Source organism: Amblyraja radiata, chromosome 13 (genome assembly GCF_010909765.2).
Source record: "Amblyraja radiata isolate CabotCenter1 chromosome 13, sAmbRad1.1.pri, whole genome shotgun sequence".
In the NCBI taxonomy this organism is placed as follows: domain Eukaryota; kingdom Metazoa; phylum Chordata; class Chondrichthyes; order Rajiformes; family Rajidae; genus Amblyraja; species Amblyraja radiata.
Genome location: NC_045968.1, coordinates 24,832,533 through 24,849,484, shown reverse-complemented (window position 1 = coordinate 24,849,484; position 16,952 = coordinate 24,832,533). Strand labels below are relative to the sequence as shown.

General features: G+C 42.8%; 1 protein-coding gene across 2 annotated transcripts in view; it reads right to left on the bottom strand.

Annotated features, from left to right (window-relative positions):
* Nucleotides 1-8,066: 8,066 nt before the first annotated feature.
* klhl6 (kelch like family member 6) overlaps nucleotides 8,067-16,952 on the bottom strand; it is a 31,867-nt gene continuing 22,981 nt past the window's right edge. For both annotated transcript variants that reach the window (XM_033031450.1, XM_033031452.1), the window contains exons 4-7: nucleotides 16,479-16,716; nucleotides 13,083-13,285; nucleotides 12,316-12,529; nucleotides 8,067-8,641 (exon numbers count right to left, since the gene is read on the bottom strand). In XM_033031450.1, the coding sequence (XP_032887341.1) occupies nucleotides 8,340-8,641; nucleotides 12,316-12,529; nucleotides 13,083-13,285; nucleotides 16,479-16,716 (957 nt within the window). In that variant the 3' untranslated portion in view covers nucleotides 8,067-8,339. The remainder of the gene's footprint in view (nucleotides 8,642-12,315; nucleotides 12,530-13,082; nucleotides 13,286-16,478; nucleotides 16,717-16,952) is intronic.

Here is a 16,952-nt window from a genome sequence, read left to right as displayed (position 1 = left end):
GCACATTTTCTGTATTTAATTTGGTTAGAAGGATCAATATAAAATCATCCAAATAGTTTTGGTTTCAAGCCACATCTAGGACATGAACTCCTGTTTTTTTCTTTGCAGTGTGATAGGATTAATTTTTTAATAATGCATTTTGTGAAATGGATCAAAAACAAGTTAAATGGTCAAATCTGCTGGCATGAAATGGAGCAATTGGTTTAGTTGAGTTTAGTTCAGAGATACAGTGTGGAAACAGGACCCTCGGCCCACCAAATCCATGCCGTTTTCAGAAGTGCTCCTATGTATTCACCACAACACAGGCAGATAACAATTAATGGTGGTCAATGGAATTCCATTGTCCTGATTAAAATGATGGATTTACCCTGACTACAAGTCTCGAAACCTTGGTCACAGTTTCAGCAAATGAGCAAGACATTTTGTACTCAAATTAAGAGAATCGGTACATTAATCAGGCATCTTAAAGTTCCAGGATTGTTGCAGAGCACTTTCTTTCATTAAATTAAGCATGGGAAGGAGACTCATGCCCTGTGACAATACAAAATCCCTGCTAAATAAAGATGTACGATCCAAAGTTTGCATGATCTATGCTCGATGGTTTGCCATTTAGTCATATCCAGATGAAGTACTGGAAACGTATTTTGTTGTTGAGGAGTTCTGTGGGCTCTAGATTAACATGGAGCCCGTTGCAGGAATGCTTCATCTTGTTATCTAAGAGACAATATATTGCATAGAGCCAGACAGCCAGTATTAGTAACAAAGTCTGTGAAATCCACCACCTCCCCCAGCAGTTTGCATTATGTGTTTTCTTGTAAATTAATATAGGGATCCTCTTTACTAACTGTCAGTACATCATCACAAACATGAAATGAGTTATGAACACATCAATCAGTAGCTTTGGGTTGAACTTTCTTCTAAACAGACAGCAACATCATTGTGTCTCTTCACTGGTAGAATAGAATGCTTACTACTATTATACAATGCCTCGGGTAATTTATGCTGCTTTTTCTCCTTATCTAAGAAAATATTAAATTTCCATCTGGCTCTCCAGATTGATTGCTGCATGGCAGGAATATCATATCAGGAAATTGGATAGTTAGACTTGCGTTACAGTTTAGATGAATATGACAGAGATATCAATGAAATGTACAAAATTCTGACGGGGCTAGACAGTCTAGATGCAGGGAGAATGTTTCCCCTGGTTGTAGAATTGAGGAAAAGTGGTCACATTTTCAGGATAAGAGGGCAACATATTTAGGATAAATTTCTATCCTTATGCCCCTGTCCCACTTAGGAAACCTGAACGGAAACCTCTGGAGACTTTGCGCCCCACCCAAGGTTTCCGTGCGGATCCTGGAGGGTTTTGTCAGTCTCCCTACCTGCTTCCACTACCTGCAACCTCCGGCAACCACCTGCAACCTCCGGGTACCACACGGAAACCTTGGGTGGGGCGCAAAGTCTCCAGATGTTTCCGTTCAGGTTTCCTAAGTGGGACAGGGGCATTCTCCTTGTGCCCAAATTTGAAGGGAATGGGGCATTTCTCAAGTTAAAGAAACTCAATAAAGGCTGTTACCAAACACGCGGTTGAAATGCCAAGAAGATGAACAGAGTGAAAGATTTACCACTCGTCATCAATCACACCCAACAATCATTTACACCAACAGGCTCTACTGTCAGATCAGTAGAATTCAAGTAATTACAGAAAGTAGGAACTGCTTACAGTTTACAGAAAAAGACACAAAGTGCTGGAGAAACTCAGCAGGTCAGGCAGCATCTCTGGAGAACATGAATAGAACATGAATTTATGAATCCTCCATGTTCTCCAGAGATGCTGCCTGATCTGCTGAGTTACTCCAGCACGTTGTGTCTTTTCAGATAATTGTACTATATGATACTCCAAAATGCAAAGGAAAGATCAGCAATGGATTGGCATGGAATGCTATTTATTGTCATTCAAACCTAGGTTTGAACAAAATTTCATTTCTACAGTTTTTTACATTACAAAAAAAACCCAAGACCAACACTTAACACAGTTTACATAAACATCCATCACAGTGAATCTCCAACACCTCCTCACTGTGATGGAAGGCAAAGCCTTTTATCTCTTCCCTTTGTTCTTCTCCAACTGCAGCGTCAAGGCGAACTGGGGCTCCGATGTTAAAGCCCCCGGCGGGCGATGGTAAGTCCCATGGCCGTTTAAGCCACGCCGGGCGATGTTAGACCCCGGCTCCATGTCCTTTAAACCCCGCGGTTCCAGCGTGAGAAGTTGCCGTTGCGGAGCTCGGAAAAGCGGTCTCCCATCAGGGACTTGCGAGCTCCCGATGTTACTGTCCACCGGGCTTGCGGCCGGAGCCTCCGAACTCGAAAGTCGTGTCACAGCCATGCGCCACCACAGCTCTTCCTGCTCCGAAGATGGTGAGTCCGCAGGCTCCGTGACTGGAGCCCTCAGGTTGGTCCCGGCCCGGAGGCTGCCGCCGGCTCCTCGATGTTAGGCCCAACGACACCGGAGACCCGACAGGGAAAATGTCGGGTCCCCGCACAGGGAAGAGATTAAACGGTTTCCCCCCCACATATACACAGCTAAAATAAATACATTTTTTTAAAAACTAGCTCAAGACATACAATTAACAAGACAAAAATTTAAAAAAAGACAGACGACTGTAGTCGAGCCCCTGCCGTTAGGCGCCGCCACTTACTTACATCTGATGTATCCCACCATTTTTGTTGGTCATTGAGTTTCAGGTCATTAGTGACTTAGATTTCGATGGTGAAAATGTAGCTAGAGATGTGGTTCGAATCTCTTTTTAGTGACAATCAGCACCTTGCACCTGTTTGGTATGAATGTTACTTGCTGTACAGCTGCCCAAGCCTGACTGTTATCTGGATTTTGTTTTAGAGGGGGCATGAACTCATTCATTCAATGAGATTTTGAAAGTAGAAGTGAATATACTGTACTGATCGGTAAACACTCTCTTATGGGCTTTGATGTTTGGTAAGTTGACAGTAGTGCTTCGAGAGATTGGTCCTCCAGCACATCAAGGACTATCTCCCTCCAGACTTCGACCCCCACCAATTCGCCTATCGCCCAAACAGATCCACAGAAGACGCCATCACCGTAGCTCTCCACTCTGTGCTGAGCCACCTGGAGCTGGGGCAGAGCTACGTCCGGATGCTCTTTGTGGATTACAGCTCAGCTTTCAATACTATCATTCCGGACATTCTCATTGACAAACTGGTCACTCTCGGCCTCCCCACTCTCACATGTGCCTGGATAAAGGACTTCCTCACCAACCGGCCCCAGACTGTGAGACTCGGCCCCCACCTCTCCTCCACTCGCATGTTGAGTACTGGCTCCCCACAGGGCTGTGTGCTAAGCCCTCTCCTATACTGTCTCTACACCCACGACTGTAGTCCGGCCCACAACAACAACCGCATCGTCAAGTTTGCTGACGACACTACAGTAGTCGGACTCATCTCAAGGGGAGATGAGGCAGCCTACAGAGAGGAAGTCCTGAAGTTGACAGCCTGGTGCTCAGAAAACAACCTGGCTCTGAACACCAAGAAAACAAAAGAGCTCATTGTCGACTTCAGGAGGCACAGCACCGACTTAGCCCCCCTATACATCAACGGCGAGTGTGTGGAGAGGGTCTACACCTTCTGGTTTCTCGGCGTCCTCATCTCCGCTGACATCTCCTGGACAGACAACATCACAGCGGTCATCAAGAAGGCTCAGCAGCGGCTGCACTTCCTGAGGGTTCTCAGGAAGCACAACCTGGACTCCAACCTGCTGCTGACCTTCTACCGCTCGTCCATCGAGAGCCTGCTGACATACTGCATTACAGCATGGTACGGCAGCTGCACCATGGCAGACAGGGAGAGGCTTCAGAGGGTAGTTCGGGCAGCACAGAAGATCATTGGCTGCCCTCTCCCCTCCCTGATGGACATTTACACCTCCCGCTGCCTCAGCAGGGCGAAGAACATCATCAAGGACAGCTCCCATCCTGCATTTGGCCTGTTCGACCTGCTGCCCTCAGGGAGGCGCTATAGGTGCATCAGAACAAGGACAAACAGACTTAAGAACAGTTGCTTTCCAAAAGCCATAACCTCCCTGAACTCACACATGTACTGACTTCACAGCCTAACCCCAGGACTTCCATCTATCCACCTACTGTAATTTGTACTGTAACTGTAATTTTTTTTTAATATGTGCAATAACCCATATTGTATATAGGAATCCTATTTATTCACTCTATTCATCCATTGTCTTTTTATAGATATGTATATAGCGCCACAGAACTGTGCACCTTATCCCACCCCCCTTTTGTTTTGTTTTTTGTTTTTTGCACTAATTACATGTCTGCACTGAGTAGGAGCTGCTTTTAATCTCATTGTACATGTGTATAGTGACAATAAAATGGCATTCTATTCTATTCTATTCTATTCTATTGCGGCTATACTGCCACAGCTTGACTAAATTGTTATAGGTTATGAGACAACAAACACTGTGCCCTAGGTGCAGGGCCTGTTACCTTTGCTGCAAACAGCAACCTCAGCTATTGTTTAACATCACTTGGAGTGAATCAAATTTTCTGATAGATTATGAATTTTGGGAGGAGATGAAGATGGATATTCTACTCTGTACTTCCAGACGAAGTTGAGGTAAATCGATCATCCTTGACAGTGACGCAGTGGGCTGAGCTGTTGCCTCACAGTACCAGAGACCCTGGTTTAATCCTGACTTCAGGTGCTGTCTGTGTGGAATTTGTATGTTAGTCCCTGTAAGCGCATTGGTTTCCTCCAGGTGCTCCGGTTTCCTCCCACATCCCACAGATTTATGGGTTTGTAAGTAAAATGGCCTCTATAAATTGCCCCAAGTATGTAGTGCGTGGTGCAACAGTGGGGCACCACTCTATCTACTTCTGTTGCCACTTTCAGGGGGTTATGGCCTTGGACCCCATCAATGCCGTTTCCCCTTACATTTGACCTCCCAAAGTGCAACACCTCACAGTAGCTTGGATTAAACTCCATCTGCCATTTCTTTGTCCATTTGTGTAACTGATCTATATCCTCTGTATATTTTGACAGCCTTCCTCACAAACCGCAACTTTAGCAATCCTTGTGTCATCTGTAAACTTACTAACCAACCATTCTATGTTTACGTCCATTTGGGGAATCAGGAAAGTTCTCCTGGTCTTCTGGTCAATATTCACATTCAGCTGAATTAACACAGATCATCTGACCCTTATCTTACCACTCTTGATGGAAACTGGCAGGGTGACATTCTCTGTAGATAGGCACAAAAAGCTCGAGTAACTCAGTGAATCAGGCAGCATCTCTGGAGAAAAGGAATAGGTGACATTGTGCGTCGAGGCCCTTCTTCAGATCTTGACATTTTCTTTACTGCTACAGACTATATTTCCTTAGCTATGAAGTACTATTGGAAATTATTGAAGGCTTGGCACAAAAGTACGATCTTTCTTGCTGTCTGAGATAGGTTGGCAGAATTATTGCAAAATAACAGAGCTGTTGAATTGAGTCCTAAGTTATTGGTGAGAATCTCAGACACCTACACAACAGGATATTTAGGTGAACGTTACACCTGAGGCACTGAACCTCTGGTGTAATGATTGTATTTAAAATTAAAATACAGAAAGCACAAACTAATTGCAAGAAAATAAATATTGGGCTGTGCCCACTACCTTAAAGTTTTAAATAAGCTTCAAAGTAGAGGGCACAGCCCAATATTTATTTTTCTTGGTTCGTGCCTGTATTTAAATTTGAAAATACATGGCTGAATGGAAGATTATATGTATTGAGTACACAGGTTATTGCGTAACTCATACATCTAGGACGTTCACTGACCAAAGAGGTGTCATAAACATGATAAAATAAAGACGCTTGCATCCCCTGGTGGCCGCAGAGTGAAGTGATGCAAAATCTAGAAAGCTGCACACAAGTGTAAACGTACAATTGTTAGACTGGAGGATAAAATAGGGAGACATAGACATACATGTAGATGGGTTGGTGAGTAAGTTTGCTGAAGACCACAACATTGGAGAAGATGCAGACAGTGAGGGATGCTATCAGAAGTTACAGCAGGAAATAGACCAGCTGCAGAAATAGGTAGAGAAATGGCAGATGGAGTTTAATCTGAGAGAGTGTTAGGTGTTGCACTTTGGGAGATTGAATGTAAGGAGAGAGTGTACAGTTATGGCAACACTCTTAACAGCATTGATCTGCAGAGCTGTTTAAGAGACGTTTAGATAGGCACATGGAAGTGCAGGAAATAGAAGGATATGAATCCTGTACAGGCAGATGATATCAGTTAAACTAGGCACCATTTTCAGCACAAATATTGTGGACCAAAGGGCCTGTTCCTGTACTCCACTGTTCTATGTGTAGGAAAGAACTGCAGATGCTGGTTTAAATCGAATGTAGACACGAAATGCTGAAGTAACTCAGCGGGACAGGCAGCATATCCGGAGAGAAGGAATTTGTGACGTTTTGGGTCGAGTCTCTTCTTCAGACTGATGTCAGGGGAGTGGGCGGGACAGAGATAAAATGTAGTCGGAGACAGTAAGACTGGTGGGAGAACTGGAAAGGAGAGGGGATGGTGAGAAAGAGAAAGCAAGGGCTACTTGAAGTTAGAGAAGTCAATGTTCATACCGCTGGGGTGTAAGCTACCCAAGCGAAATATGAGGTGCTGTTCCTCCAATTTGTGCTAGGCCTCACTATGGCCATGGAGGAGGCCCAGGCCCGAAAGGTCAGATTGGGAATGGGAGGGGGAGTTAAAGTGCTGAGCAACCGGGGATCAGGTAGGTTAAGGCGGACTGAGCGGAGGTGTTCAGCAAAACGATCGCCGAGGCTGTGCTTGGTCTCACCGATATACAGGTTCTGTTCTGTTCTATGTTCGGTGTTCTATGTTTTGCTCTATATTTGGCGATTCCGTTATTATACTTCAATTTCTTTTACACTACTTCAGATTGCACTACTATTTTTGCACCATTCTGCTGTTTTGCAGTCATCATTGTATGTATTTTTGCATATTGTTTGTTTTGTTTTTGTATTTGTCTTTTGTTTTTTTACCTTGTTTGGGATGTGTTTATTTTTGTGTGGGACTAAAGATGGAAATTAGCCACTGGCTACAATCTTGCATATTACATGCAAATGTTTTATTAATATGCACTGTTCCTAAAAAACTAAAAAAATAAAATAAAATAAATAAATGTATACAGATTACTCTATGATCTTCATATGGACAAGGAATTTTCATTGCATAGGAAGTAAACTAATCTGTAATCTATACTTTTTAGAAGTCAGTACTGCTTGTCCATTTACAGCAATTTCAGACTCTGAGAACACACTGTGCGTAAAGATGGTCCCCGATTAAGTATTTTTGGATCAACTACTTGAGTTTATTCCTCATCAAAATCACTGACCCCTAATATCAATTTGCAAATAATTTCCATTCAACTAAAATCAGATATTTTCAAGCTAAAAGACATCTTTATCTTGGCCTAATTAATAAATTGCAGAGTGTTTAGACATTAGGGAAAATATTGAGGGGGATATAGAGAAAATAAATGATGGGAACCGTGTGGTCTAACCCTAACCCTGATAGGGCAGTGGAGTCAGATTATTTTACGACAACAAGTGGGTAAGTGTGGCAGGAGTCAGGTAGCACCTTAGGGTGAGTATTGAGGTCAGGCCTTGAGAAAACACTGGTAAATTGGATTAGTGTAGTTGGGTTCTTGATGGTTGGCAGGGATGGAAAGTACAGAGGAATCTGTTCCATGCTGCGGACTATGACCCAGTTGAAAAAGGAAAAGTACTAATCGTTCAGCCCCTGGAGGATGTTCTACTATTCATTTTTTTCATAGTTAAAATATGTGTTATTTACATTCCATAAACCTTACCTATCAAGCAAACCACTGAGACATGTCTGCATATTTTAATCTGAGTCTGCAGTCTCTCTACTCTTGGCATTTACTCTCTATATCCTCCTGTTCTCAAATGTCTCCCTTTTACACCCAAGTGTTTTCCAGTTATGCATCCTCAATATCTGAAGTGTAGTTTCCAGTTTATTTTATACATTTAAAAAAAAGGCAAGAAGTCATTTTGGACCTGATTTAGATTTCCAACTCTTTGGACAATGCAGTGTTTGCCCCACAGGGCTTTGTTGTGTTGGGTATGCTCCCAGTTCTTGGTCCTTTCCAGTGAGAAGGTCTCCAGGAGACTGGCGGGATTAAGAGCCTCTGACTGTCCAGATGAAGTTTGTTCAAATGCCCCAGCCAGCCCCTCTGGAGGTGAGCAAGTGCCTGTGCTTTGGCTCTGTGTCATACAGAGACTGCTCCAGGGACGATGCGCCGGATGTGGGTGTAGGACTTCCTGACGGTGACACTCCCGTGATGTGAAACGCCGCGGGGCAAGACACACTCCTCTGTCAGCTTTTGCTTCTCCGTGTCCCAGCAAAGCACGGTGGCGATGACCTCGTTCTTCTCGTCACGGCCGCCGGTGATGAAGAGCTTGTTGTTACATGCTGAGATCCCACAGCTGGCCCGCTCATGACCAAACTGTGTGACCAGAGTCCACAAATCCTCTGTGGGGCTGTAGCAATAAAGGGCCTTCATGGCACCACCTGGGGAAAGAGAGAGAGAAATTTATGCTCAGGGAGCCATGAGTAGCTCAGAGATTACTGAGGTTTAGTTACCCAAAACCAAGTATGGAGGCTTGGCTGCAATGGTGTTCTGGCTCACATACAATTATCACAATTGTACCAAAGTTCTCCTCTCTGCACATGCCAAATGCCTCGCATCTCCACTTACCTATAAAACTCCCCTCCAATCTTTCACTTCATACCCACAGCATATCCCACAAGCACACCTAGTCACCTCCCCACATGTATACTCACGATGATGCACACCTTGCTTCATGTCATTGACCGTCTCACCATAAAACTCATCCTACCAGCATACCTGACCATACATAGCCTATTTGCCACATCTCTCAATCCTACTGCTGGCCTCATAACATCCATAAACCACACGGCATGTTCCTAAACACCTTCTTGCCTCAAGCCCACATCACCTTTCCATTTATCCTAATCCTGTGCTTTTCCTTCTGTGCATCTGCCTCAATCCTACCTGAGCACTTCTCTCAATGGCCCCATAGTCTACAATAGACCCACTCACCTTCTTACTCTGTCACACAACAGGGTTTAACCCACCCACTCAACATTTCACCATATCATTTAATCCCACTCTGCCTTTTCACACTAATCTTCAATCTTTTTTTCTCCAGAATCATATTGAGCTGGTCCCTTGACATTGTTTACACTGCCTGCTACAGTGTCTTTTCCCAGGTAATTTATCCCTCAAATTAAATAACCTTTACAAATGATTTCCTTTGGACTTCACCTATCTTTAACCTTCCTTTTTTTTTAAATCTCTGGCCTTTATTCCATCCATCTGCTTATCAAAGCCCCCCCCCCCCATTACCTGCCACAATTTATCCTGCATCTCCTCTATTCCAAATTTCTTCTCTCTCTCTCTACAATCAGTCTGAAAAATCTCAACCCTGATACAAATTAATAGACAAAGCCACTGGCTCAACCTGAAATGTCACCTATCCATGATCTCCAGAGATGCTGCCTGACCCAGTGAGCTAATCCAGCACTTTGTGTCCTTTTGTGAATTAACCAGCATCTGCAGTTCTTTATTTCTACTCTTTCTTACTCCTCCTGAAATTATAACTATGTTTTGCTCATCCAATTCTTCCAAAAACAATTTGTTCCATCATCCATGTTGCTGGCTTGGTTATGTTTTAAGTTTTCCATCAGACAGAGGAGAAATTAATCCTATGAAGCTGCTCTGAAAAGGCTCATCACCAACAAAGGATTGCCCCGAAGGTGGCACTGTTGTTTGCACTCAACATATGATAAACGGCCAGAGGAATATTAGCTTTTCAGCAGCAACATTCTACACGTCGGTGTTGCACGTTACACAGGTGGCAACTGGCAAAGCCTAGGGGAGCTAAAAGCAGCTTAATTAAATCTGACATTGTCCCCAATGCCAGACCATTCAATATAACGAGTTGCAGGTGAAATCTCAACCCTGATACAAATTAATAGACAAAGGCACTGGCTCAAGGTAACTGAATGTTAGGTTGTCATTGGGCCTCAGTACTTTTCACTGATGTTTTGAGATCAAACATATAATAGAGTCTTTGTGCTGTGAATCTGAAACTCGGGGGGTAAATGTAAAGGAAGCTTTGACTTTGCTAAATGATGAGAGTACTGATGACTTAGTGCTGACTGGGTAAAACTTATCTGTGGTGATATCCTCGCTGTGGGAACACACAGAGGGAAATTTTAGTGCTGAAGCAATGCTCTTAAGATAAAAACACAAAAAAATTACTTCTAAACACTTTAAGCCACCTATGATCATTCATTGAAAAAAATCTACCTTTAGAGGTGTTAAATCTTAGAGCTAAAAAAGAGAATTTTCAACCAAGAACCTATGTAAACTAAACTAAACTCAGCTGAGGTTCTGACTGCCATGACCTCCCATTAAACCAATGGAAAATGCTGGTTATGTCTCCTCTTACCTGGTTCCTTGGTGAGTCCATAATGTAAATATATATATATTTTTTGTTATTTTGCAAAGACGCCTTTCTGCAGTTGTATAGGGCCCTAGTGAGACCACACTTGGAGTATTGTGTGCAGTTTTGGTCCCCTAATTTGAGGAAGGACACTCTTGCTATTGAGGGAGTGCAGCATAGGTTCACAAGGTTAATTCCCGGGATGGCGGGACTGTCATATGCTAAGAGAATGGAGCAGCTGGGCTTGTATACTGGAATTTAGAAAGATGAGAGGGGATCTTATTGAAACATATAAGATTATTAAGGGTTTGAACAAACTAGAGGCAGGAAACATGTTCCCGATGTTGGGGGAATCCAGAACCAGGAGTCACAGTTTAAGAATAAGGGGTAAGGCATTTAGAATGGAGATGAGGAGATGAGGAAACACTTTTTCACACAGAGAGTTGGGAGTTTGGTGAATTCTCTGCCTCAGAGGGCGGTGGAGGCCGGTTCTCTGGATACTTTCAAGAGAGAGCATGAGAGGGCTCTTAAAAATAGCAGAGTCAGGGGATATGGGGAGAAGGCTGGAACCTCGGCTCTGAAAAACTCAGTATCCTTTTCTAATAATTGATTGATCTGATTCTTAATAGCTTTAATTATTCTAACATCCACAAATCTACACTGCGCTTTTGTGGATTTTCATTACCCTTTGTATTTAAAAATAATTTTCCGGTCATACATTTCAATGGCCTGCCCTGTGCTAGAGGATTGTGACATCTTCTTCAATCTTAATATCTCTGTTTCTAATCTATTGAATCATTTTAGCATTTTAGTTAGACTTTTCTGTCAGCCTTCTACAAGCAAGTCAAGTAAAAACAGTGTCTCCCCACAATTTAACCGTTTAAAACCATACTGTCATTCTGAAGAATTGCTAGTTTACTGCAATACTTCTAACTGACCCTAAAAGCTTGGAACAACATGGGCTCATTTCCTCATTTGTAGTCCAGCTTCTTGAAATGAAAGTTAGCATTCCATTTGTCAATTTGTTTATGATTTGCCTGTGTTTGCATATACCATATTCCTAGTTGTATAACTTTTAAAATACTCCCAATTATTCTAAAGTGGATTTATAATGGATCATCTTACACTTTGCTATGGAGTTCCATCTGCTAAGATTTGTCGATTTAGTTTAGTTTTAGTTTAGTTTAGTTTATTATCACATGTATCAAGTTACAGTGAAAAGCTTTTATTGCATGTTAACCAGTCAACGGAGAAACTATACAAGTGCAAGATAAAGTCCAGTAAAGTCCAATTAAAGATAGTCCGAGGCTCTCCAATGAGGTAGAGGTAGATCAGGACCGCTCTCCAGTTGATAGGATGGTTCAGTTGCCAGTTGGGTAGAAACTGTCCCTGATTATTTTGATTATTAGATGATCACCTAGATTATTCTGTAATTGCTATGCCATCTCACACATATTTATGAGTTGTATGTAATAAACAATTAAAAAAGGAATCGGCAGTTTCACTCAACTTTTCTTCCAAGATGCCTGGTCCATTAATATCGTTAACTTTGACTAATAAAATCTTAATAGGTTTAGAAATGCATGGAAGTAAAGTTAAGGCATAGATGATCCATGACCAGAATGTGGAGCTAATGGTCTTTGCAGTCCTAAATATCTCTTTGTTGTGAACTCATCACTCAGAACTCCACAGAAAGCAATCAAATTCACATACCCACAACATAAATATGCTCCTTGAATGTAACAGCATTGATGCACTTGGCTTCTATAGGCATAGGTGACTTTGGGCTCCACGTATTTGTTGCAGGATCAAAACACTGCGTCCTGTCTGTAGCCAGTTTCCCATTGGGTCCTCCTCCAATTATATATAGTCTCTTAAAATAGGTAGTAGCAGCAAATGAGCTCACGTTTACGAGGAGCGGAACTCCCTGTAGCAAGAGGAACAACATTAAATAAAGTATTTAAATGATTCATAGATTGAACAATAATCTATCTGAATATGAAAGATAGACACAAAATGCTGGAATAACTCAGCAGGTCAGGCAGCTACCCTGGAGAACATGGATAAGTGACGTTTCGGGTCACTTATTTCTTATGACCCAAAATGTCACCCATTTCTTTTCTCTACAGATGCTGCCTGACTGGCTGAGTTGCTCCAGCATTTTGTGTCTATCTTCAGTATAAACCAGCATCTCAGTTCCTCCTACACATTGAACAACGGCTTTGTCATCTTACCCAACTCTCCACGATTTCCCAATATCTCATTTTGAAAAGCACCTTATTTGGGTGTGAATTATGCACTAAGGTCATTAAAAGGTCTAAGCATAGACGTGAGAAACAGACACGGCAGAAATAGTTGCAAAGACAAACTGTGACACAGGAAGCAATGTGTGAAATGTAAAGAAAGTACACAAGGAAACACTCAAGGCATTGTGGTTTGAGATTTGCATTGAGTTACTTGGTATTCTCCTTGATAGATACCTCAGTCCAGCAGTTGTGAAAGGAGTCGTACACTTCCACACTGTTGAGTCGTGTATTGCCGTCAAAACCTCCAACCGCATATACCTTGCCATTCAGAACGGCCATCTTGTGCCGCCACCGGCCAGTGTTTAAATATTCAACTTGAATCCATTTATTTAAGGAGGCATTGTACTTCCACACTTCATGTTGAGTTTCTTTACCACCTGGAAAGCCCCACAGAAATATGAGAATGAATCTCCCAGACATAAACACACTGATCATTCCCAAGTACATTTATCATGGATGAAACAAAAAATATTCCCCATCACTGGAGCACGTGAACCTGTGCTTTTGCCCAGATCTGCTCCGACTTCTCTGGGGAAACTGCATCCGTCTCCCTTGGACAGAGAAGATGAAAGGTGGGGGCAGAGACTGGGGTTGAGAGCAGCATTAAGATACCCAGAATGGTGATCCATCATTGTCTTTTCATCTCTGGCCTTTGTCCTACCATCTGCCTATCAAAAAACTGCAAACACTATAAAACTGACCATAAAACATCTTGCACTGCAAGTGAGAGCACAGACACCCACTGAAAAGATGGAGCTCAGATACACAAACACAGCCCCGAATTTGTGTGTGGCTGCACAGGCCCAACTCAGGTGTGTATGCGTAGCTCTGGAGTGGTAGAAACCATGCTATAGTTCCCAGTAATTCCAGACAATGCAGGTATTAGTGCAATTTGAACTCACTAATCTTCTTGGCGAAGAGACAGATCTCTCAACAGGCTCTGACTGATCAGCAAGATTGGACAAACAAATGAAATGACACAAATATTGCCTGGACACATCAAGGGAACTGGTGAAATGACAGCATTTTTAAATAACATAGTTACAGTAAGTTGAATGGCCTTCTGTGTTGTTATAATCTGATTTAATGAATGGTTTCATATACATTCCCTTGCGTTTTGAAGGCGGTTAGTTAGATATGCAAATTGGAAAAGGTTCAACGGTTGAACTGTTTTGAATTTTGCATATTTCACCACATTGAAAAAAAATGTAATGAAAAGTAGAAAATGCTGGAAATAACAGGTCAGGACACATCTGTGGGAAAAGAAACAGACTTAACATTTCAAGTCAACGTTAACTCATTTTCTCTTCCCACAGATGCAATCTGACCTGCAGAGTATCTTCATGATTTTCTGCTTTCATTGTAGATTATCTAACATCTGCAGCTGTTTTTTCTTTATTTTTGCAATTAAAAGTTCGTTCTGGAACAAATCTGGAGGAGGAGAATTACAAAAAATAGAATAAGATATCGGTTTGGTGGCACAGTGGTAGAATTGGTGCCTTTCAGCATCAAAGACCCGGGTTCGATCCTGACTAGGGGTGCTTGTCTGTACGAAGTTTGTGCATTCTTCCCGTGACCTGCATGGGTTTTTACCGGGATCTCCGGCTTCTTCCCATACTCCAAAGGCGTACGGGTTTATAGGTTAATTGGCTTGGTATAATTGTATATTGTCCCTAATATGTGTAGGCTAGTGTTAATGTGCAGGGGTCGCTGGTCGGTGCAGTGAAGGGCCTGTTTCCATGCTGTATGTCTAAACTAAACTAAACACCATGAAATCAGGTAGCACTCTTTTGCCCAAAATATAGTGAAAACATGATGCCCCTCCCTCCTACTCCCACCCCCCTCACACCTGTGGGAATTAACAGCGCTATGGAGGAAGCTGTGTTGACAGGTTAAATGCAGTACTAATTCATAAATACCAAAATTAGCTTCTAACAAATATCCTCTTTGCATGTTCGTTTCCTCCCAAGATGCAGTTTACAATTTTTTTTTCAACATTGAACTCTTTGAAAGTAAGCCTGGCAATGCGCCAAGTAGTGTGGAACTTCCATTGGATTTATTTTCGGAACAATGGTTAAGGGAGCTGCCGGATCCAGCAATGGCACATGTGTAACCTGGTGTTCTGAGTTTTTTGGTTCATTAAGCTGAGACATTGTTGACCTTTGTAAAGTTTCATATTTTCTTATGACAGATAAGGAAGCCATTCAGCCCATCTCCCCATTCACTGTCCCAACATTCCCTGTCAGGTGAGGCCATTGGTGAGGAAGATAGGAAAGCACGGAGGAAGAACTAGAGGTTTTGATAATACAGTAAACCCTCGTTATTACAGACCTATTTATAAGGTTTTGGTTATAGTGGACAGACCTACTGACCTTCACTGCCAGGGTTGCCGACGCCATCCTCAGCGCCGACCTTTACCTGCACTCCAGCCGCCTCCGGGCCGCGACCAATGACTCCGCCGATCCCTACCTCAACTCACCTGGATTTCAGGCCGAGTTCCAAGCTGAGAGTCTGAAGAATGGTCTCAACCAGAAACGACACCTATCCATGTTCTCCAGAGATGTTGCCTGACCTGCTGAGATACTCCAGCACTTTCTGTTGTTTTGTGTATTAACCAGCATCTGCAGTTTCTTGTTTCTACCATTTATACAATGATACTCTATTACTTGGTAATCTCTTATTAGGTTATAGCAGACAGTTGGCAATAATGGTGATCCATTGAGCCATCTCTCTACACGGGCATCCTTCCCATTTACATCAGGAACCAGGGTGGAGAGTGCCGCACAAAGCAGTCAATACAATTTTTATGTTTAAGGCAGCTCAGGGAATCCCAGGTGCCTGTCATTCCTGTGGTTTGGAAAAGTCCAAACCACATGAAGTGCAAACTTGGGCACACTTGTGCAGATGAGATCGCAGTTGGTTTGAGTATTTGATGGGACTTTTCCTCGGGTTCTGGCAGCATTTCAGCTCCCGACTCCTGGTTGACTGCCACCCAGTATAAATAGGGCCAAGTCAATCAGAGGACTTGTTCACCAAGCTGTTTCTGAACCTGATCGTTTACAGGTCCAAGCAGCAGGCCACCAGAGGGTCCATCGAAGCTGACTACCTGCCTCTCCTCCAAGATTATTTCTGTGCCAAAGCAAGACTAGTGGCCACTACAAGGGTTAGAGTTCAACCAGGACAGTGAGGGGAGCATTTTAGATTAACCTCTGTGTTAATCTTGTAAATAAAGTTACACAAAAATGCTGGAGAAACTCAGCGGGTGCAGCAGCATCTATGGAGCGAAGGAAATAAGCCGGTTTCGGGCCGAAACCTTTATTGTGAAACAAAATAAACAAATGATCTAAAACGGGCTCAGTTCAAAATAAAAGGAAAAAAAATTGCAGAAACACAAACTGATGCTCCCTTAGCACTGTCCCCCATTACCAATGCGCTGAGATTCATGGGTGTTCTAGTCCCTGTATCGCACCTTGATGTTCGATAAGTAAACAAATGTGGGCAACGGATTAACTAACTATTATTAACTAACAATGGATTAACTAACTTAACTATCTCAAGCCTGCAGCTCACCTGAGATGTAGACCTCATTGCGGAAAGTGATGCAAGCAAATTCCACCCATTTCTTGTTCTCGCTCTCCATCTCCTGCTCGGTAATCGGCAGCTTGGCAACCTCCAGGCGACTTCGCCTGAGAGGATCCAAGCAGGTTACCTCTGCCACAAACTTCTCATCCTTCGTACAGCCGCCGATTATCATGAACACCTCTGACTGAAACTCCTGCATCCTGGGCTTCGTCCTCTCTGAAATAATCTGTACACACCAAAGGGGAGGAGGAGACACCAAGTTAATCAGGGTTTCATTTGCTGTTGCATTAGATTAAAGTAAATGTAAAAATTGGACATCTTTATTCGACCATACAAAGTTGCCAAGCTGATTTCAACCACGTTTCAACCATAATTTGTCCAATAGTGTTTCACAGAGTTATACATCTTGGTAACAGACTTTTTTGGCTGAACTCATGCATGCCAACCAAAATGGCCATCTAC